This window comes from Sciurus carolinensis, chromosome 1 (assembly GCF_902686445.1).
Source record: "Sciurus carolinensis chromosome 1, mSciCar1.2, whole genome shotgun sequence".
In the NCBI taxonomy this organism is placed as follows: Eukaryota; Metazoa; Chordata; class Mammalia; order Rodentia; family Sciuridae; genus Sciurus; species Sciurus carolinensis.
Genome location: NC_062213.1, coordinates 185,103,886 through 185,126,840, shown reverse-complemented (window position 1 = coordinate 185,126,840; position 22,955 = coordinate 185,103,886). Strand labels below are relative to the sequence as shown.

Here is a 22,955-nt window from a genome sequence, read left to right as displayed (position 1 = left end):
CAATAGATCTTTAATTTTATTTATTTATAAGTGGTGCTGAGTATTGAACACCCAGGGCCTCACACATGCCAGTAAAGTGCTCTATCACTGAACTACAACTCCAGCTCCATACGCAACTTTTTTTTATACCTATTTTTTATTTTATTTTTTTAACGTGGTGCTGAGGATCGAACCCAGTGCCTCACACGTGTTAGGCAAGTGCTCTTCCACTGAGTCACAATCCCAGCCCTTCTAAGCATTCTTTAAGTTTCATCCCAATCATCATGTTCTCTGAAAGCCTTCACTGACCTCCCGCCTGGGTAAGCTGTTGCTTCTGGGCTCTCATAACTTCCTGCACCTCCCTGTCTCAGAGGACAGATTGCAGACTGGGAGTCCCCAGAGCAGTGCTCTGCAAAGTAGAGTGTATAAGATGATCCACTGGGCTTTGGAAAGGAAATGTTATAACTTCTATTTATCTTTATTTTTCTCACCTTATTCTGAAGCTAGACGGCCTGCTTTTCAACCAGGGGAATTTGGTGTGTTACTTAACCTTTCTGTACCACGGTTTCAAATTCTGTATTGTGGAATAACGTTACATACTCTCTCAAAGTATTTTATGAGGATTAAATGAGTTAATTTGTCTGAAGCACTGAGATCAGGAGCTAATAATGCATTACAAATATTCTATAAAATATATTATTACAAGTGTATCTTTTATAAGTAAATATACATAAATTGGAAATGTGTTTTCTATAATGTTTTACTCATAGGAGAGCTTGATTGGGAAAATTTGGAGATCAGGTCCTGGAGGCAGAGACCAGGTTTGTTTGCTTCATCTCTGCACCCTGGGAACCTAGTGCTGGCCTAGGTGAGGGAGGGGTCTGACAGATCACCGTGTACAGAATGCTTGCAAACCAAACTCTGATGGAGGCTGAACCAGAGAGAACACAAGTATTATTTAAGCTCTGTTGTTTGTTTCTATATGATACTGAGCAGGACACTTGGCCTCTTAGGGACCTTCTTAGGGACTAAGCTGTGGAATTTGGGAACTTTACTTTTTTGTAAAATGCCTGGTTTTTATTAGCTAAAGGCTAAGTGAAGCTATAGAACAATTCCAGGTTGGATTTAGGGCAAGGGGCGCCCTCTTGTGTTCTAATGGTGCCTTCACTTTCTGTACACTCGCTTCCATTCCTCCTCTTCAGGGGCAGGTGCTGCTGCTGTGGATGTCCTTACCTGACCCTGCAAAACCATCTTTCAGCTTCAGATCCTGACACTCTCTCAAATGTCTCTGGCCCACCCAGTGCCCTGCACTCCGTCTACCCCATAAGTCTTCCCTTTCTTTTGCCTGAAGTCTCTTCCTCATGAAGTATTAGAGAGGAGGGCTTTGGAGTCACATACCCAGGGGGTCAAATTCCAGCCGTGGTACCTAGTGCCCATGTGTTCTTGAGCAGGTCACTTCATCTCTCCAAGTCCCCATTCCCTTTTTGTAAATTGGGGGCAACTATATCAATCACATAAGAATGTTGCGAGACTTCAGCAATGAAGAGTGTTAATAGGTTACTATTACATTTACTGAGTAAATTCACATGACACATCATTATAAATAAGTTGCAGCATGATTCACAGAGGACAAGGAATTTGAACGGGTTATTAAAACTAAGATATAGATTACCCCTAGTTTTAACACTAGCTAACATGTAAGCCTCTATCATATGCTAGGTACTGTCAATTTGCACCAAATATTATAGCTATTAATAATGGTTAATGGTTATTAAACTTTCTGTGTGCCAGACTCTTTAATACTTTCTTCCATTTAATTCTCAACAGCCCTATCAAGAAGATACCATTGTTATCATTCCCATTTTCCAGATGAGGAAACTGAGGCATAAAAAGATTAATGTGCCTAAAGTTTCTCCAATAGGGAATGGCAAGATGTGCATCTTACATTTGAAAACAACAAGTTTCAGACACAAGCAGCTGGACTCTAGAGATTCTGCTTTACTCACATCATCTCATTTAATCGTTGCAACACTCTGTGATGTAGGTTTTGTTACATTACCCGCATTTTATAGGTGGAAAAACTGGAGACATAAGCGAAGCAGAATTACTTCAAGACCACATAGCTAGGAAATAGTTGGGGTTGGGATTTGGATCCATGTCTGACTATAAAACCCACATTCTCAGCTCCATATTACATTGCTCTTACCCCGAACCATTCACCATGGTACAAAGCAACTACATAGGATATTAAGATTATTCATTAATAATGATTAACCTTTTTCTGACATCCACGAAGTGTCAAGCTCTGTACAAACAGATTTGCATAATAATGGCTAACATTCGCTGCGCATTATTAGAACCCGAGCCCTGAGCTAATCGTATTGTCTCATTGAAGTCTCACATAAATCCGGTAATATGGACATTATGATTCTACATCTTACAAGTTCAAAATTCATCCAAAGTCACACTACGTAGCTGTAAAAAATCGAACCTACGACTATTCAACTCTTTACTGTCCACCAGTCTGGTCATTTCTAGTCACCCCCTCTTCTTATTGTATATTGTTTCTTGCTTTGATCTCTCCTGTCTACAGAGCTCTCTCGTCATTTTCAATAGGCCCCGCCCCCTCTGCTTCAGTGCCGCCCACTGGGCGGTGCTAATATCTCGGAGCCAACGGAAAGGGTCAGAATCGAGGCAGGCCACGCCCCAGGCAGTGGACCTGTTCCGATTTGTTCTGGTGCCAGGCTCCGCGAGAAGCTGACATATCTATTGGCTGACGACGTCTGAAAGACCGCAAACAGAGGGAGCCGCCCCCTGGCGCTCGCGCGGTTTCTTCTGGGAGTTGTAGTGCTAGAGTCTCCATTCCTGGGGTGGCGCCGTCCGGACTCCGCGTCCCAGCATCCCCTGCGCAAGCTCTGGAGCACTTCCGCCCTGTTGTGAAGTGGGTGTCTCGGTGGGTGAGTCCGGGTGGCGGGGCGGGGGCAGCTGAGACTCAGGCATTGGGCTGGAGGCTTAGGAGGTGGAGGTGTCACAGGGGGTCGGGGAGGTGAGCGGGGAGATAGAAGTGTATGTGTGGGGGTGGCGGGTGAGGGGCGGTCAGAAGATGCAGCGTCCGGAGATGGGACGGGTCACAGAGGGGTCGGGGGTGAGGAGGGACATGGAGGGCCCTGGGAGTTGGGGGTGTTAGAAAGGTCTGTAGGGGAGACGGCAGAGGGAGGTTTTGGAGGTGGGAGAGTCACTTAAGGGTCTGGAGATCACAGAGGGGAGGATAGAGGTTTCTGGGCCCTTGGCAAGAAGTGAAGATTAGAGGGCCAGACCTGGGAGCCCGACAGTAAAAATAGTTTCATTCTCTACCTACCCGCCGAGAACAAACATAGGTAATTTGATCTCCTAGAACCCGGAGGCGGGGGATCGGGACGGCTATTGTGTCCTGCCTAAACCTGCACTTCTTTCCTTAGGCCCCATAGAAGTGAATGGCACCATCATCCACTTTACCTACCTACCTGCCTGCCTACCTACCTGTTTACTTCACCCGCTGATTCATTCCACTTGCGTTCTTCCACATCCACGAATCTTTCAATTTCTCTAATGTCTTGAATCTGACCCTTTCTTGTCAGGGTATTTGCAGAAGCCTTCACCTTTTCACTTACCCAGCATGGACAGACACATTGCAGCTGGTGTGATCTATTTGACCCACAAATCTGATTATACTTTCTCCTGCTTAAAAACCATCACGTGTTGAATTAAGTCCATACAGCCTGATATTCTGGACCTTTCATAAATACCCTTTGTAGCCTAACCTTCACTGCAGGTCTATCAAGGCTTTCTTCGTGTCCTGGGCAGGCTGTTTGATTTTCCACACTTATGTATGCTGTACTTTGTACTTAGAATATATCCTCCCATCCAGTTCTCTGCCAAGAGAACCACTCTTCAAGAACCAACTCAACTGTTACTTTGTTCAGTTCCTTTAAGCAGATTAAGTCACCTCCAGCCTCCAGCTCCTATAACCTCTCTTACTGTATTGACCTCATTTGATTTAATTATCTGTGACTTTTTTTTTATCTCTTCCATTAGACTGAGCATGTCCAGGACAGGAACAGTGTCTGAGTCATTTCATTTCCCCGTTGCTTGCCCAGAGCAGTAAACTCTTGATATAAATCAAGTAAATCAGTAAATACTTGGTGAATGTGTGAATAGAGGCCATTGGGGTAAAGCTTTATTATACCAGGCTTGAAGAGACTGCTACTTTCAGTGGATTTCCAGTGATATGAGATTTATTCTTCTCCTGCCTGTTGGGTCTGACTTTTGGAAGCTGAGGCTGATTCAATAGCAGTCAGAGTTTAAGCCAGGGGTGGCTGATACAGGGATTGTGTGTTTCACTTCCTCTTCCTGTGTCCCTGACTGTCATGGCTAATTGGTCACAGCACATACTCATATGGATCTCATATGCCTCAGCACATTACTCAAGGCAGCCACTTAAGTTGATTAAAGTTGGTGCTTTAAATGAAACCTGTTTGCTGTCCCTGGTTTAAGCCCCTAACTGTGAGGTCAGTCTGCTTTAAGCCATTAGCCTAATGGACCTGACAGGCCTTGGGAGCCCCTGGTTTCTTTCTGTTGGGAGGTCCCATCCTCATGTTCATTGTGTGGGCTCCTCACACCCACATCCATCCTCTGCCTCAGGAGCCAAGGTGCTTCTTGGCTTCCCTGTGCTTGTAAGGGGATCCTGATTTTGATGATCATGAGCACCTCTCCCTCTTCACTTGGGAGAATCTCTGTTCATTCTAGGTCTTCCTGCATATTGGAAGAGACCTTTGAGATTAACTAGCTGAAAGTTGGCAAAGTGGCAGTCTTCTGAATGAAGTCTGTCATCATACTTTATTCTTATGGTATTAGAAACAGTTTTGGTTGTTGTTTAAGTCAGCATTTGTATTTATGTGACCAGAATATCTGACAAGAAAAACTTAAAGGAGGAAAGTGTATTTTGGCCCATGGTTTCAGAGGTTCAGTTCACAGTCACCTGACTCCATAGCTCTGTGCCTGAGGTGAGGCAGAACACCATGGTGGAAGGGCGTGGGGAAGGAAAGCAGCTCAGGACACAGTAGTTAGGAAGCAGTGAGGGAAGGAAGGAGTGGAGGGGCGGGGGGGGGGGAGAGAGAGAGAGAGAGAGAGAGAGAGAGAGAGAGAATGAGAAAGAGAGAAAGAGAAAGAGAGAGAAAGGGAGGAAAAGGGAGAGGGGAGGGGAGGGAGAGAGAATATGCACCCTTGAGCTAGCTAGCTCTGTTTACCAGAGACAAAATATAAACCCCAAAGTCATGTCCCCAGTGACCTACTTTGCCCAGCCACACCCTACCTGCCTATAGTTACCACCCAGTTAATCCAAATTAGTGGATTAATTCACTTAGTTTATAACTCTTATTTCATTTCTGAATACATTCTTGCATTGTCTCACACATAAGCTTTTGGGGGACACCACATATCTAAATCATAACAGTTTCTAACATTTAAAAATTCAGAGTTCTAGCTTCTTTTGGAAAAACTGGAAAGTGTAGGAACACTCTGGGTCTGTATTCCCCCTGGACCCACCCAGTGTACTTCACTCATTTACTCATTTGTATTGCCAGGCATCTGCAGCCATTTAAACTCATAACCACTGATTCTGATTTCCCTGCTATGTTTTGTTCTCTCCCCATCACACTATTTAGTGTACTTGTGAATTGGGCCAGACTAAACTGCAACCTGGATAGGCAGCTGCAGGGGCTTCCTGACTTGTTTGAAGTGACAGCTGATAAGCAGCAGGAGTGATGTAGAACCCCTTTCTGCCTGCATGTTCTTTCTGCTCTCCCATACCATATCCTCAGGAGTTGGGAGACTAGCAGACATACGCGGCTATGTGATGTGGTTAAGAAAAGTGATTATGGAGAGAATGGATCTGGGCCTAAATCCTAACTCTGCCACTTACTAGTTGTGTAACCTTACATGAGTCTTTTTTGTAGAGACTCATTTTTCCTGTCTGGGTATATTGGGAATCCACTGTATCGGAGAATTACATTCTGAAATCTTCACAGAAGGTGAAAAATCACATTTAGCCCCAAATCACAGCTTGAAAATCCTTTGGCAAGGAGCCATTTCAGAAGCCAACACATTCAGCCAGCACAGCTGGGTTTTCTTGTGTGAATATTAGAAGAAAGAGTTGGTTTGTGTTAGGGACTGTGCTGTGTGAAAGATACTCAGTGGACAGAGGCTCAAGGGAACTAAGATTAGCATATTCATGGGTAGCATATTCATGGGTATCATCACCATGTGCCCACTCTGGAATAGACATGGTGAATACAACTGGTTGCACTATTTAAGTATCCTCTTTCTTTCTGTAGTAGAATGGACTGTAGCTCAACACTAGCAGCACCCCATTTGCTTGCCTGGAAAAATGGGTGAGAATGTGAACATTGAGCCCTTAGGCACTCGGTAAATGTCTACTCTTAGAGATTGTTGATCCTAGGGAGACCTGGATATTCCTTGGAGGCTCAGGACTGAGGAATGCCATCGTCCATTTTCTCTTGGTTATCTGTGTGAGTCACCCTGCTGTTGACTGTGTTGGCCTCCCTCTCCCCACAGTAGGCTACTATCCATATTTGTCTAAGAAAGGAGTGGAAAAGGTTGATATGTGGACCTGGGTCTTTCTAATTTCTATTTCTAACTAACCTTTGGAATTTCAAGTCTTCCCAGAAGGTACCAACTATCTGAGACTGAGGGCTTTGGGCCCTATAGAACTACCAGTTACCTGTTGTGTTGCCTTTTTATGCAAGATCACAGATATCTTTGCTTGCTTACTCATTGTCTCTTAGTACACTGCTAACTTCCATGAATGCAGGGACTGTCTGTCCTCGCTACTGACAGATCTCTTCTAGCTCTCAGTACAGTGCAGAGTACATACCTGGTACTGTGTGAATGACTGGTGAGTTAGTAGTTGGGTGAGACAGTGACCGAAATATGTCTAGACTAGTGTGTATCAGTAAGGCTGTGATTTAAAAAAATCATGAAAAATTAATTCTTTAATTTAATATAAACAAGAGACCCTCCATAGCTCCTTAGGCTCTCCACCCCACTTCTTGTGGTGCTAGATGAAACCCAGGGCTTCACACGTGCTAGGCAAGCACTCTACTGCTGAGCTATAGCTCCAGCCCTCATTAGGATTTGATATACCAGATTTACCATTTTAATGGTAAAAATTTTTAATGACCCCGTGTTATGATTTGGGTACGAGGTGTTCCCCAAAGCTTGTGTGAGACAATGCTAGAGTGTTCAGAGGTGAAACGATTAGATTATGAGAGCTGTAACCTAATCAGTGGATTAATCTACACTGATATGGATTAACTGGGTGGTAACCGTAGGCAGGCAGGGTGTGACTGGAGGAAGTAAATTACTGGGGGTGTGCCTTTGGGGTTTATATTTTGTCCCTAATGAGCAGAGCTCTCTTTTACTTCCTGGTTGCCTTTTCTGAGCTGCTTTTTCTCTACCACACCCCTCCTCCATGATGTTCTATCTCACCTTGGGCCTGGAGGTATGGAGTCAGCTGACTGTGGACTGAACCTCTGAAACTGTGAGCCAAAATAAACTATTTCCCCTCTAAGCTATTCTTGTTGGGACTTTTGATCACAGCAGTGAAAAGCTGACTCAAATATCCTATTTATCAAATACTGTTTTGGGCATTGTAGATACAGAACTGAGTAAGAATCACATCGGTCATGGTAATACTGTCTAATGGGACTGTCATATGTAGGAACAGGTGACTACAATAATGTAGGATAACATGTATCTTAGAGTTATATACCAGCCACTTTGGGAACAGGATCAAGGAGGCATTTCTGGGGAGTGGGGATGGGAGTGAAGCATGACAAGGGCATGTGAAGCAACTCTGATCAAAGAAAGTGACATTTGGGCTGGTATTGATGGATGACCCTGATGTTGCCAGGTAGCCATGAGTTGTGGTTCCAGCCTCTTGCTAAGTATGTGAGGTCTTTAAGACAAGTCTTTAGTTTTTAGCATGCTTGCCTTGTTTCCATACAGCCTGGTCAGATGGTCTAAAATATAAAATGCCACCCTCCCTTCACTCTTGGTTCAACTACTTCCACTTGGGAGTAGCCAAAAGCCTTCTTTGAGGAGGAATGATTTATGTCATCTGGACTTGTCACAAAGAGCTCATTTTCTCAGACAGCCCAGCATGGTTGTCATCAGGGAGGCTGTAATCTCCTTGGAGACACATGTGCATATGTCCCTCTAGTACAACACAGAAAGTGGTAAGTGTCGTGGGGAGATGGAACTAAAGAGGAGAAAGGAATTCCTTCTGGCACGAGGAGGAAGGTCATTTGTTCTTTATTGTGCACAGAAAGGCATTAGTTGTGATCCTTCCTCATGACACACTGTCATTAAACATTCACTATCTGTCGAGTGAATCCTCTGTGTGCTGAGCACTGTACTAGATCCATCTGAAGCTTTTGATCTAGTAGGTAAGGTAATACAATAAAGGATGATCAGAGTCATGGAAGAGTAAACAAGATACTGTCGAAGTTTGTGGCTGAGATGGAATCTTGTTTCAGGGAAGGCCTTGTGGAGAAATTGCAGTTTAAGCACACACTGAGCTAGGTGAAGAAGGGGAGGAAACTTCACAAAGGAGACCACAGCTTGGGAAGGGTTCCCAAAGTGACATATTGTGTGAACTGCAAGTTGTGCAACTGGAAGATTCTGACTATTGGGCACTTGGGAGAGAGATGAGATTGGAGACATGGGCAAGGTTTACAATTTCTCCTGAAGGAAAAGGAGATCATGGAAAGGTGTTTAGTAGAGAATTGACATGGTCCTATTTTTATCTAGTCTGGAGAGAATGAATCAGAGGTTGGGGTGAAGTGGGGAGGGAGAGCAATTAATTGTGAGGCTGATCAGGTGAAAGACATGATGATTCTCTGAACTGAGGTGATGGTATTGGGGAGGCAGATGCCAAGTGGAGACAGCTTGCTGATGAGTTGGTTGGGGGCACTTGGAGAAGGGATAGTGAGGTTCCTGGTGTGGATAACTTGACGGAAGGTGGTACCTTCACTAAATAATGAATTGAAGAAGATGGACAGGTTTGCAGGACAAATTGTTTTTGACCTATTGAATTTTTGGTACCTAAGGGATACTCAAGTGGAAATGTCATGCAGGTATTTGGATGTTGGGGTCTAGAGATCTGGAGATAGTCCTGGCTGGAGTTTTGAGAGTCATCAGTTTGGAGATGCTGAATAATACTAGCTGGGTGGAGTGACCAGTGGGGGCAGTGTAGAGAGGGATTTTACAAGGAGATATCCTTAGAGGAATGCCAAGTTTTAAGGCTCAGAATGAAAGACTTTATGGAGGGGTGACATTTGGAGCCCAACTTGAAGGAAGGTTAGTATTTTGGACATGTGTAGAAGGGAAGAGAGTAGGGCAAAACTAGGTCATGGAGGCCTGGTTTGCTAGGCTAGGGCATTTAGGCATGTCCAAAGGATTTAGCACTGTGCTGTCTTCCTCCAGAGTGTTGCTGCTGGCTGTGGTGCCACTTCACGGTCTCACTTCCTGCCTGTGGGAAGGGAGCATCTCTTAGTGCCCACATGCCTTGCAAAGGTGGTGGAATGTATGGGGGAAGTGAGGAAAGTGAGGCTCCTGGGTCCTCTTGCTCACTGAGTTTTCTGTCTTTTCTACCTTCACAGCCTGAGGGGGGAGTTCCTCTCCCAGAAGCCCTTTGAAGGATACACTGTGGACTCAGGAAGCCACTGGACAAGGATAGACCACCTGACGTGAGGCATCCTGGCCTGATAATGGCTGTGGCCCTGGAATCTGAGGCCCAGGCCTGTCCTACTCCAGAGCCTGAAGATCTCCTTATTGTGAAACTGGAGGAGGACACATGGGGGTCAGAATCCAAATCTCGGGAGAAGGACCATGACCTTGGCCCTGAGGCCTCCCGCCAGCGCTTCAGGCAGTTCCAATATAGGGATGCAGCTGGACCCCACGAGGCTTTCAGCCAGCTGTGGGCTCTCTGCTGTCGTTGGCTGAGGCCAGAGATCCGCCTCAAAGAGCAGATCCTGGAGCTGCTGGTGCTGGAGCAGTTCCTGACTATCTTACCCAGGGAGGCACAGACCTGGGTGCAGGCACGCCATCCTCAGAGTGGGGAGGAGGCAGTGGCCCTGGTGGAGGATTGGCACCGAGAGGCCCGGGCTACCGGACAACAGGTGAGGCAGATAGTCTGTTTTCTAAGAAGCCAGCTGGGCAAGAAAGTGGGGCTGGGACTAGGTTAATAATTGCCAAAAATAATAATTATTGAGCAACTGATATTTACTGAGCACTGCTATAAAGCAGGTGCTGTTCTAATTGCCTTACATGTACTAACTTAGTTCTGTCAACAATTTAATGAAATATGTGCTATCATACTAATTTTACCAGTGAGGAAATGGAGGCAGAGAAAAGATAGGTCATTTGTTCTGGGTCATACAGCATCTAGATTTGAACTTGGACAATCTGACTAAAACCTGCATACCTGGGGCTGGGGAGATAGCTCAGTCAGTAGAGTGCTTGCCTTGCAAGCATGAGGCCCTGGGTTCAATCCCCAGCACCGCCAAAAAAAAAAAAAAACAAACAAAGAAATAAAACCTGCATACCTGACCACTCCAAACTGCCTTCCAGATGGTGTGGTATTATGTTTCATGTTTAGCACTATCTTTTTACATATGCGATCTCTCTGGACACTTAGGGCAGTGATGTAAGTATATAGAACTAGTAGTATTATTCTCATTTTATAGATTGAATGAAGGCCACAAAAGTCAGATAGCTTACAAGAGCTTTAACCCAGATCCTTGGGTTCCGGAGTCATTGTTCTTTCTACTACACACAGATGCTTCATCTGCAAACTGTGGGAATTTAAATATCTTTCAGTTGTGAGGCTCAGATGAGCTATTAACTGACATTTTGTGGGTGCTCATTATGTATCAGATTCTGTTCTAAGCTTTTTATTTGTATCCCTCATCTAATTAACCCAGCAGTCCAATAAGGTAGGTACTGTTATGGATGCCATTTTCCCAACAGGTTAACAGAAAGAGAGGTAAGTGACTTGTCCATATTTATATATTGCTAAAATGGTACAGCTAAGAAAAGTGAAAGTATTGTGGATTTAACATTACAGTTTCAAAAATTTATAAGCACTGATATATGTAATTTTGTTATGACATGAACTTCGAATACTGCTTTGAAGCTGGCATCTGTAGAACAGATCCTTGAGCTGGCCGAGGGCTGCGTCATCCATCCAGAACACTCACCTAAATACAACCTCATGGCTCTCTACTGGTTATAGTCAGAAATGCTTGTGATGTGCTAACCACATTTCACTGGGGACGTTAATAGGTTTGAGAGTATTTCCTTGTAAATGGCAGGGTTTTTCTTCACATTTAGACCATAACATACTGAAAGACTTGGGAATGGGGGAAGAAAGGGTTAAGGTCTGTGGCTTTGCACTTGGGATTCCAACAGCAAATTCAGCTAATTGAAGATACAAAGAGAATACTTAAAGTTGCAGAACCAAGTATGAGAGTGTGTTAGTTTTAGAATATTCCCCTCCCATATTTCTTTTAAAGAATATAGCTATTTGTCTTAAATGGCAGTGAAGAAACAAATGGAAGTCTTAGGACTTCAGAGCTGGAAGATGAAGAAATAGTTTTAAATTCTGAGAGATGAGAATGGTTTTAAATCAAGGTCTTTTTTTGATTCTTCATCTGTAAAATCAGAGGATTGGACTGGACCAAAAAGGTTCTCAAATTAATGCCCCTGTGAGCTGACCAAAGGTTGAACTGTTTCTAAAGTTGAAAAAAGTAAGGTATCGGGTTGTTTATAGTATTCCTTTATTATTCTTTTAATGTCTGTGGGACCTGTAGTGATGTCCTCTCTTTCATTTCTGATATTAGTAAGTTGTGTGTTTAGCTTTAATTTTATTAGCCTGACTAGACACTTACTGGTGTTACCAATGTTTTCAAAGAACCAGCTTTTGGTTTTATAGATTTTCTCTTCCTGTTTTTAATTTCATTGATTTCTACTCTTATTTTTTAGTATTTCTTTTCTTCTGCTTATTTTAATTTTTCTTTTTCTAGATTCCTAAAGTGAAAGCTAGATTATTGATGTTAGATGTTATATGCAAGAAGTACTATAAATTTTCCTCTTCACCCTGCTTTTGCTGCATCCCACAAACTTCCATAAGTTAGATTTTTCATTTAGTTCACAATATTTTAAGATTTGTTTTGAGATTTCTTCATTGACCTGTGTATTGTTTAGATATAGGTCATTTAATTTCCAAGTATTTTGGGACTTTTCCAACTTTCTGTTACTGATTTCTAGTTTAATTACATTGTGGTCTGAGAATAAGCGTGTGATTCTATTCTTTTAGACTTATTACAGTGTGTTTTAAGACCCAGATAGTGGTCTGTCCTAGTAAACAAATGTTTCCTATGAGCTTGAGGAGAATGTGTATTCTGCTGTTAGTAGATGAAGTACTTTATAGATGTCCATTATCTCTCCTATTTTATTCCATTCTTGTGTCTTATTTCCCTCATAGTGCTGTTTAGTTCATTGTTGTCTCTACTAATTTTCTGCCTGCTGGTTCTGTCCTTTCTAACAGAGGGTTTTAAAGTCTCCAACTGTAATAGTGGATTAATCTCTTTCTCCTACAGTTCTGTCAGTTTTTGCCTCACATATTTTGATACTTTGGAGCATTCAGGGATAGGTACATGTATATCTTTATGTGCATTAAGGATTGTTACATCTTCTTAGGGTACTGACCTTAGTATCATTTTGTAATGCCACTCTTTATTCCTTGGTAACTTTTCTTGCTCTTAAGTTTGCTGTATCTGAAATTAATATAGCATCCTTCACTTTCATTTGATTAGTGTTCGCTTGGTATATCTTTTTCCATCCTTTTACTTTTTATCTATGTATGTCTTTATATTTAAAGTAGATTTCTTGTAGACAACATATAGTTGGATCTTGTTTTTTGATGCACTGTAACAATCTGTATTTTAATTGGTACATTTGGAATAATAATATTTAAGGTGATTCTTGATGTAGTCAGGTTTATGTTTTATAAATTCATATCTGACTGGTTCTGATGCTTGTTCTTTTCTTCTCTTCAGACTGTGTTTTTTGCCCTTTAGTATGCTTTGTAATTTTTTTGTTGAGAGGTGGACATGATGTACTGGATAAAAGGAACCATGATAAATAGGCTTTTCATAATGTGATAAAGTGTTGGGGAGAGGGAAGCGTTCTGTAGTTCTATGATTACGCCTCAGTCCTGTGGTGAGCCTGTACCCTGGACTCTGAACCTCACCAGTACTTCTCAAGTTCGTTTCCCTCTTTACATGGAACAGATGGCTAGAGGAGACTGCACTTGGGTGTTTCTTATCCCCCATGTGGAACAGTAGAGGGATCTGGAGTTGGGTATTTCCTTTCTGTAAGTTAGGTTAGACCCTGGTAAACTATTATCTCCTGAGGGCAGGCCTGGTTAAGAAGAACAGAGTGCACTGGCATATTTCAGAATGGTTCTTTTCCTGTCCTCTGCCAGAAGCGGGAGGCGATTTTTCTCTTTACTTTTATTGTGAGGACCTGGTACGGCTCTTGGAGGTAAAACTCACAACAGTACACATATCCTCTCCCCTCCATGATGGGTTCCCTGGGGCTTTTACTCCTGGAGTTGTCTACACTGAGTCTTCAGCAGTTCATCAATTACAGTTGAGGTTTTTCTACCTGACACTGTTCCGGCAGAGATTTCTGCTCCGGTAAGTTGTGATCCTCTGAATCCACCTGTCTTATTTCTCCAATTTTGCGGGCAGCAATGTGCCTTGTGACTCACTTCTCTGATGGATCCTAGAAGACTTATTGATTTTTCAGTTTGTTCAGCTTATAACCCATTGTTAAGTTGGAGTGGCAACTTCTCAGCTCTTATTCACTATCTGACTGACTTTTTGCCTCCTCATTGTCATGTGAATTTACTTTTTTCTGTGTCTATAATTATCATCCCTGGCATCAAAATCTTTGATTAGGGATGATAATTGGAAAAACTGGGGTTGAGAACAAAGATTGTTCTTGAGTCCAGTCACATAATTCCATTATAATTATAACTACTTAAAAGCAGACAATTTTCTTGCTTATGAATTCTTGAATGTCACAAACATTGTGCGTGATTTATCTCTTTCTGAGTCAAAAATGCTTTGAATAGTGGCAGCCTTGTATAAGGCCAGTGTTGAACAAGCCAGTACTCATTTTATGGTATAAGTATTGGTCTTTTTACTGAAGTCAGTCTGATGGCTTTCTTCTCATCATACTTAAAACCCTCTTTGAATCTTAAGAAGCCTATTAACCCCTGAACCACAGTCATACTCAAAGTGACATTCCCTGCCCTACCAAAGTGGGTCTTATTGAACTGATCTGTATGTAGGAACTGGAGTTTTGTGCAGAAGAGACCAGGTCCTTGAAGGCAGAGCAAGAATCTCAGAGCTTCAAGCTACAGCCAGCAGATCACTGGCCTGGGGGACAGACCCAGAAACAGTGTGTGAAGAACACTTGCCCAGACCTTCCCAAGTATCTCAATGCCAAGATGGCACCACGGCCCTTGAAAGAGAATGGTGAGTACCAAGAATCTGGGAACACCAGGGAATGAAGGCTTTTCTCTCAAGGAAGAGGGTTGGGTTGGGCAGTAGGGAGTAGTGCCAGGGGAGGAAGGTTATGGAGAATTAAAGGCAAGGGATAGGATAGTGCCTAACAGACACACAGAAGGAAGGTAAGAAAGCATTGTAAGAGGAGGGTGCTTTAAATGATGCCAGCTTGCCCCACTATATATATAGGCTGGGACTGGGATGGGTGGGGAGCACAGGTGCTCAGGGCTAGTGTCTCACCTGTGACACATCACCCAAGGCAGTTTAGGAACTCCATGTCCTGAAGGGAAGTAACAGGGGACCTCTGCACTGGCCACAGGAATAGCCTCAGTTTGATCCATGTCTAACCTTTGGAAAGCTGGATCTCAGGGGAGGTGGATTTTGGGGAACCAGAGCTTGGGTTTCTGAGACTTTTTCTTTTCCTCAGCTGTCCTTACCCCTCGAGTCCCTACTGTCCCAAAGATGGGGAGTGTTGGAGATTGGGAAGTGACCGCTGAGTCCCAGGTAGGCCCTTATTTGTACTCCCTTCCTGCCATAGCTACTGCTGTGCTCTTACCCTCCAGTGCTCCTCCTCTGTGGCCTCTTTCCCGTTAAGGGGACAAGGCACAGGGCTTTAGCCTTTGCACCCTCCACCCGTGTACTGGGCCTCTCCTTGGTCTTGCTATGCTAGCCCTCACCTGTACCCTGTATTTCCTTGATCTTTCCTGGGGCCGCGTAGGGCTCTCAGGCCATTTTAAAGGTTCAGTGATATTTGAGGTCCTTCTCTCGTGCATCTCACAGGAAGCCCTGGGCCCTGGCAAACATGCTGAGAAGTTCTGCAAGGACCCCCCGGGAGGCGACTGTGGAAACAGTGTATGCCTGGGTAAGGAAGAATGCCCTGTTCAGGGCGTAAGATGCCAGGTTTGGTACACTCAGTTTCCAAAGAGTTATCTGCCATTCCTTTAAGAATCAGAGCTCTGTGATCCCTGGAATTTCTGAGGTTGGAAGAAGACTTGGTCCTTGTAGCCAACATTGTTCCAGCAAGGAGAGAGTCTGCCTGGAGAGAGACTGGCAGGCTGGCTTCTAAGACCTTGCCCTGTTGGCACTCATTTCCTGCAGGATCTTGGTACACTCACCACGGGGTGGCAGCTGGGTCAAGCCTGCCGCCTTAGGAATCTCATCTTTTCCAATCAGATGAGATCTGCCTCTCAGGCAGATGCAGGTGAACTAAGCCCATGAGACCCATATTAAACCATAGTGAGAAATAAGTATCACATGCCTCAGAATGCTTGAAGCCCATGTGACCAGCACAGACTTCTTTCTCTATAGGTACATCTGCATGAGGAACCAAATAATAATGAGCCATTTCCCCTGGGATCACTTGAGGGGACTTAGACACTGATGGGGTGAAACAGACCGTGACAGGTCTGCCTTATGGTAATGTTAGATACTAGAAGCTTGCTGGCTACTTGCTTAACAGAGGAAACCCCCAAACCCCTACTTTTTTAAATACATGATATATGGTGGAAATAGTGTTTTAAAGGAACCAATTTTGGGAAATGCTGAATTAGATTGTCTTCAAGCCTCTTTTTAGATCTAGATTTTTTTTCATCTACTTTTCAAATATCTAATTAAAGACTTTCCATTTGGTCAGGCCTGGGAACTGTTGGGAAGCTCCTTTAAGCGTAGCTAATGGAAAACAGGAGGGCATTTATTTTCTCACATTATTACAAGTCCCGGGGGGAAGTGGTCCCACAACAGTACAAATTAGCTCAGCACAGCCCTGATGGACTCACATCCTTTCTCTCTGCCATCCTCAGGTCAGTTTCACATTAAAACTGTTCTGTCTCACGGTGATAGAAGGGATACCAGTGGCAATGGAGTCACAAGTTTCTTAGCAAGAGAGAGACTAACACACATACACACAGAATTCTTTCTCCAACAATGGAATTCAGTCTGATTAGGCCAGTTTAGGTCATATGTCTACTGTGGACCAATTATAGTCCCTTTTATATATTGTAAAACAGAAACAAGAAGAAAGCCAATGAACAAAGTCATCAGGTCACTTACCGTTTCTGGTCTGGTGAGAGTCCTGTTACTTCTAGTTACCTCTCTCCAGCCCTTTAGACACGTTAAGGGATTAGTATGGGAATCTCTCAGAAACCTCTTATCGGGAAAGGTTATAAGTTTCAGGGACAGCCAGGTGCGGTGGCACATGCCTGTAATCCCAGCAGCTCAGGCAGGAGGATGGCGAGTTCAAAGCCAGCCTCAGCAACTTAGCAAGACCCTAAGCAACTCAGTGAGTTCCTGTCTCTAAATAAAATACAAAATAGGGCTGGGATATGATTCAGTGGTCGAGTGCCCCTGAGTTCAGTCCCTGGTATGGTCTCCCTCACCCCCACAAAAAAAAGTTTCAGGGACATTTTGGACAATAACTTTGTTCAACAGATCATTTCTACTCAGTCATTTCTCTTCTTTGTTTTGTGTAGGAGTTCCCATTTCAAAACCAAGTATCACTTCCCAGCGAGAGCAAGGACCAGAATTTTGGGGTCTAAGCCCTATAAATTCTGGGAAAAGGAACACTGCTAATTATAACCTGGACAACGAACAGGCAAAACCAGCTCAGGCATCGGCCTGGAGGGACTCAGGGGCCTGGGAAGAACAATGCCAATGGGATGTGGAGGACACGAAGGTGTCAGGTGTCCACTGGGGCTATGAGGAGACCAAGACCTTCCTGGCAATTTTGAGTGAGTCTCCTTTCTCTGAAAAGCTCCGGACTTGTCACCAGAACCGCCAGGTGTACCGGGCTATTGCAGAGCGGCTAAGGGCACGGGGCTTCCTGCGGACACTGGAACAGTGTCGCTACAGGGTCAAAAACCTCCTCCGGAATTATCGGAAAGCCAAGAGCAGCCACCCTCCAGGGACCTGCCCCTTCTATGAGGAGCTGGAGGCCCTGGTGAGGGCTCGGACAGCCATCAGAGCCAGAAATGGCCCAGGAGAGGTAGTGGCACTCCCCAGGCTGGGGGATAGTGACGCAGAAATGGATGAGCCGGAGGAAGGGGGCTGGGAGCCTGAGGAAACAGCAGAAGATTGTAACGGTGCTGGCCTAGCCACTGATGGGTCTGTCCAGGGGCCCAGGATTCCAGGGGGCCGAGCTCTGCTCCAGAGTCGTATTGGTAAGAACATGGGGATTTGACCAGATGTAGATTGCAACCCTGCCACCAGCCAGCCTGGCTGCTGCTCCTGGGGTCAGGGCTCAGACTGAGTGGATTGATGACACTAGAATAAGGTGTAAGTTCCTTTGGTCGTCCTCAGACTTCCACTTTTTTCTCCCACGACAAATTTCTCCTTGCTCAAGTTTTCTTAGAGAAGCAAACAGTTCTAAAGCTTGACCTTGAAGAGAGAATCCAGTATTTCCCAAAGTGTCATAGGTAATATGAAGACGATTATAGGTGTCACATTAGTGAACTTTTAATTGTAATAGTATGCATTTCTCTTCATGTATGAGTACATCAGCCTGTGATTTCATAGCTAGTGAATTTAGGTAAAGAAAGATAGTGAGTGCAATATTGAACAGAGAACAGAAATCAGGACAGGGTAGGTTCAAACAGTCATTGTGTGACAGATCCCCAGTCAATGTAAAGATGCAAATACTGAAGCCCGAGAGATGAAGCATGTTCCCTATAGACACACAGAGATATGAGTAGGGCACGCAGCTCCTGCCTGCTAGTTTCATGTGGTTTTCCCTCCCCCATGCTGCCTCCCTGGGCTACATCACTCACCTGTAGCGGATCTGAGACCAGACCGTCTCCTTTTCATTCTTCCACAAGAGAGGAAAAGGCATCCACAGTTGGACTCTGTTGCATGATTATTTGAAATCAACTGATGCCTCTGATCTTCAGGGATCATTAGCATCCATGTTTTGTTAAAGGAGTATTCATAAAGGAAATAGAGGATATGTATTGATTGGACGTGGGGAGAATCTCATGAATCCCAGCTACCAGTCAGCTGAAGCCAAGGGAGTCAGTCACTTGGTATAATTGATATAATTGATACAATATGGCCACCAAAGTCCCCTCCCCTTCTGCAAGACTCAAGGTGTTAATAGGATCTTCTGGAAGGAGTGGGGCAGGATGTTCTGGCCAACTTTTCCAGCATAATCTTGAGAAGCAAGAGTGTATTTCAAGGCATCTGGATAGTTTTTGAGATGCTGGCCTTTTAGGTATTTAGAGGGCAGGTGATCCCAGTCTCCTTAAATCTAATGCCTCTGAACTCTCTTGACAGCAGGTGTGCACTGGGGCTATGAGGAGACCAAGGCCTTCCTGGCAATTCTCAGTGAGTCCCCATTCTCTGAAAAACTTCGCACCTGTCACCAGAATAGCCAGGTGTACCGAGCCATTGCAGAGCGGCTGTGTGCACTGGGCTTCCTGCGGACACTGGAACAGTGTCGCTATAGATTCAAAAACCTCCTTCGAAGCTACCGGAAAGCCAAGAGCAGCCACCCACCAGGGAAGTGTCCCTTCTATGAGGAGCTGGACTCACTGATGAGGGCTCGGACTACAGTCAGGGCCATGGAGACTGTCGGGGAGGCCACAGGTCTGCCCAGGTCTGGGAAGAGAAGTACTAAGGCTGACGACCAGGAGGACTGGGATGAGACTGCAGATGAAACTGCCATCAAACCACCAACCCCATGTCCTAAAACTCCAGACACAGGTAAGCTGGGAGTCACTGGATGTCCACAAAGTCTGCAGGCATGTAGGAAGTGGGGAGCCAGGCTTGGTATCTTTTTTGTTTCAAAGCTAGAAAAGAGAATGGGATTGAATGAAAAAAGAATTTGTGCTTTGCTCTGATTATCATCTGTGGTTCAGTGTGTGCCCCACATGAGATGGTTAGTCTTGCTTTTACTGGGATGCATCTGGGCAGTTATAGAATGATTCAATCTTGTGTGACACAAGGATCCACTGAATGTACTAAAAGGAGAAGTACTGAGATAGGGGAGTACAGAGATAGGGCAGTTGGCAGGGGAAACTGACTGGCCCACAGCTTGGCTTGGCCTTGTTTCCCTTGGTGGGGTTACCAAGCCCCAGACTGTGTTCCTCAGTTTTGCAGGCTTAGAAACATGTGCAGGGCTGGGGTTGTAGGTCAGTGGTAGAGCGCTTTGATCCTCAGCACCACATAAAAATAAATAAATAATATATTGTGTCCATCTGCAACTAAAAATATTTTTTAAAAGAAGTTTTAGAAACACATGCATGCACAAAGACTTGATCATATCACGTTAGTCACTTTTCCATGATGTGAGATGTGAGGTACAACTTCATGGTAGCTATGTTCACAAGTCACAAGATACAGATACATAAATAAATGCTAACTGATTTCCGTCCATTCTTTCAGGTTTTGAGTTGAGGCATGAGGACGAAGACCAAACTTCAGAGCAGGACATTTTTGAGCATTTGCCTGGAGCCTTATCAAAGTGCAGCTCTGCAGCTGTATGCCCCCCTCATGGCTGGGAAGAAGACAGTGAGAATGAAAACGAAGGTGAAGGGTCAGGGGGAGGTCCTCCCCAGGAGCAGTGGGAAGGGTGCTCTTCTGAGGAGGACTTGGAAAAACTCATCGACCACCAGGGCTTGTACCTCGTGGAGAAACCCCACAGGTGTGACACCTGTGTGAAAAGCTTTAGTCGGAGCTCCCGCTTCATCACCCACCAGCGAACCCACACAGGTGAGAAGCCCTACACATGCCCGGAATGTGGAAAAAGCTTTAGTGACCGCTCTAACCTCAGTACGCATCAGAGAATCCACACTGGAGAGAAGCCCTACAAATGCCTTGAATGTGGGAAAAGCTTTAGTGACCACTCCAATCTCGTCACTCACCAGAGAATCCACACTGGGGAAAAGCCCTATAAGTGTGGGGAGTGTTGGAAAAGCTTCAACCAGAGCTCAAACCTTTTGAAACATCAGAGAATCCACTTGGGAGGAAGTCCTAACCAGTGTGGTGAGCCTGGGGAGAGCCTCGGCCAGTGCCCGTCTCTTGGTGCTGCCTGGAGGGATTCCACAGAGGAGACCTCTGAACAGCCTCACGGGGTCGGTACAAACTTGAGCTCACCTGGGCCGCACGGCACCAACTCAGGGGAGAAACTGTATCAGTGCTCTGAATGTGGGAGGCGCTTCTCAAAGAGCTCTGCCCTCATTAGTCACCAAAGAATCCACACGGGAGAGAAACCTTACGAGTGTGCCGACTGTGGGAAAAGCTTCAGTAAGAGCTCCACCCTGGCCAACCACCAGCGAACCCACACGGGTGAGAAGCCGTATCGGTGTGTGGACTGTGGCAAGTGCTTCAGCGAGCGCTCCAAGCTCATCACACACCAGCGGGTGCACACTGGGGAGAAGCCCTACAAATGCCTGGAGTGTGGGAAGTTCTTCCGGGACCGCTCCAACCTCATCACTCACCAGAGGATCCACACAGGAGAGAAGCCGTACAAGTGCAGAGAGTGTGGGAAATGCTTCAACCAGAGCTCCAGCCTTATCATCCACCAGAGAATCCACACGGGGGAGAAACCCTACAAGTGCACTGAGTGCGGCAAAGACTTCAACAACAGCTCCCACTTCAGCGCCCACCGGAGAACGCACGCCGGCGGGAAAGCATCGTAGGAGACTTCCATATGTGCATATCTACATCTCACGATCCTCAGATGGACGCTAGAGGGAAAACCTTCTCATTTTAAGCCTGGGGTATACCCAGGGAGTAATCTTGGTAAAAATCCAGGTAACTCAGAAGTGAATTACAAATACTAAGGATCCAGAATTGACGGCACTTTGTTTCTCAAGAGTAATTTGTTTTTCTCCTGTTAAAACTTACACAATCCTCAGGCTACCTTATATTTGTTGTGTAAGAGCTTTATCGGTCAGTATTCGAGCCAGAATGGTAACGGAAGGGATCAGAGCTCCATCAGTGGCCCTGACAGCGGGTCATTTGCTCAGAGGCCTTCATGCTGTCACATGCACACACCCCATCAGCGAAGCTTCTCATACGTGGCAGTTTGCATTTGGGACATGTCCTTATAGGAAAACCTTGAGACTGGTGAGAGAGGAGCATAACTGAGAATCAGTGACATAGAGTAGTCCACCATGAGCCCAGTGGAGTAGGAACAGCAGACGCCATTACACAATCCTTATTCATAATAGCATAAGTAGCCAGTATTTATTGAGCATTTGCTCTTTGGTAGGCTCTGTGCTAAGCACTTTATGGACATCATCTCATTTAATCTTCACTACAGCTCCAGGAGATAGCTACTGATTTTCTCCCCATTTCCTGGAAGAGAAAATGGAGGCCTGCATTGGTCACACATCTGAAAGTGAGAGAGAGAGGATCTAGCCAGATGTGTCCCCAGAGTCTGAAGTGCTCCCAGTATTCCACAGAGTTCCCTTTTCCAGTAGGGCAGGTAACACAGGTGTCAGGTCTCAAAATGTGATCATTACTTAATGAATTTCCTGTTTAACAAATAAAGAAGCTGAAAATTCCTAAAAATGAATGGACCTGGAATGTTAATGGTGAAGTGTTTGAACATGGCTGAGCTACTGTCAAAGCCCTTGATGTGAGTTGCCATCTTTAGAGTCATGGGGTAAGGGATGTGGGTGGATTAAGATTGGGAAACATACATAACCAAAGTGATGCTTCTTCCAGTAAGATAGTGCTTCCAACAAGAGACACCACTTTGGTTACACATTGGATGAGAAAGTAGGATTCAAGTCTCCTTTTTTGGGGTCAGTCCTGCTTCTCATTACATAGGTTAAATCTCCTGGAACTTGGGGAGCTCCCTCCGGCGTTCACCCCTGCGTTTTTGCCTGTTGAGGGCCCTTTCATTTGTGGTTGGTGGCAGCTTTCTTCCTAACCCCCTGCCAAGACCAAGGTGGAGAAGTGTTCTCTGCTGAGTGGGCTTTGAACACAGTTCCACATTCCTGGTTCATGGCACCATTTTATCTTGAGCCCTCCTGTCTCATGCTCACCTATACAGATCAGCCTCACACAGGCTAAGTGAGAAGTTCACACATGAGTTTCTCATTTGCAGCACTTTGACCCCAATCCTTAGAAGGGTTTAAAAGTATTGACCAAGGACTTTGGCTTCCATAGGATTTTAAAAGAGAATTCTTCTCTTGACATCTACCTGTGACATTGGAATACCATTCATCCCCTGGTTATTTCATGACCTTGGGAAGTACCTAGCAGATAATGGATGTGATAGAACCTCTGTTCACATGTGAGTACTGTGAAGGAAGTGGAGGGAGCATTTTGCTACTTCAC

At 44.8% G+C, this 22,955-nt stretch overlaps 1 protein-coding gene across 6 annotated transcripts; it reads left to right on the top strand.

Moving 5' to 3' along the window:
- The first annotated feature begins 2,859 nt into the window (after window positions 1–2,859).
- Window positions 2,860–22,405, top strand: Zscan20 (zinc finger and SCAN domain containing 20). Of its 6 annotated transcripts, none has more exons than XM_047524523.1 (8): window positions 2,860–2,932; window positions 9,699–10,217; window positions 14,459–14,645; window positions 15,103–15,179; window positions 15,456–15,537; window positions 17,144–17,830; window positions 18,939–19,367; window positions 20,049–22,404. In XM_047524523.1, the coding sequence occupies exons 2-8, from the start codon at window positions 9,807–9,809 to the stop codon at window positions 21,302–21,304; spliced, it is 3,129 nt and encodes a 1,042-aa protein (XP_047380479.1). In that variant the 5' UTR covers window positions 2,860–2,932; window positions 9,699–9,806; the 3' UTR covers window positions 21,305–22,404. The 6 variants fall into 6 exon arrangements, with proteins under 6 accessions (XP_047380479.1, XP_047380498.1, XP_047380518.1 ...); XM_047524542.1 differs by having other exon boundaries at window positions 2,893–2,936; window positions 18,942–19,367; window positions 20,049–22,405; XM_047524562.1 differs by having other exon boundaries at window positions 2,893–2,936; window positions 17,144–17,401; window positions 18,942–19,367.
- Window positions 22,406–22,955: the final 550 nt, after the last annotated feature.

Bases quoted from the DNA above. Each gene is read 5' to 3' on its own strand.
- Zscan20 (XM_047524523.1), top strand. From the start codon at position 9,807: ATGGCTGTGGCCCTGGAATCTGAGGCCCAGGCCTGTCCTACTCCAGAG. The intron at 15,538-17,143 runs GTAAGGAAGAAT...TGTTTTGTGTAG, and splicing joins TGGAAACAGTGTATGCCTGG to GAGTTCCCATTTCAAAACCA. The intron at 17,831-18,938 runs GTAAGAACATGG...CTCTCTTGACAG, and splicing joins TCTGCTCCAGAGTCGTATTG to CAGGTGTGCACTGGGGCTAT.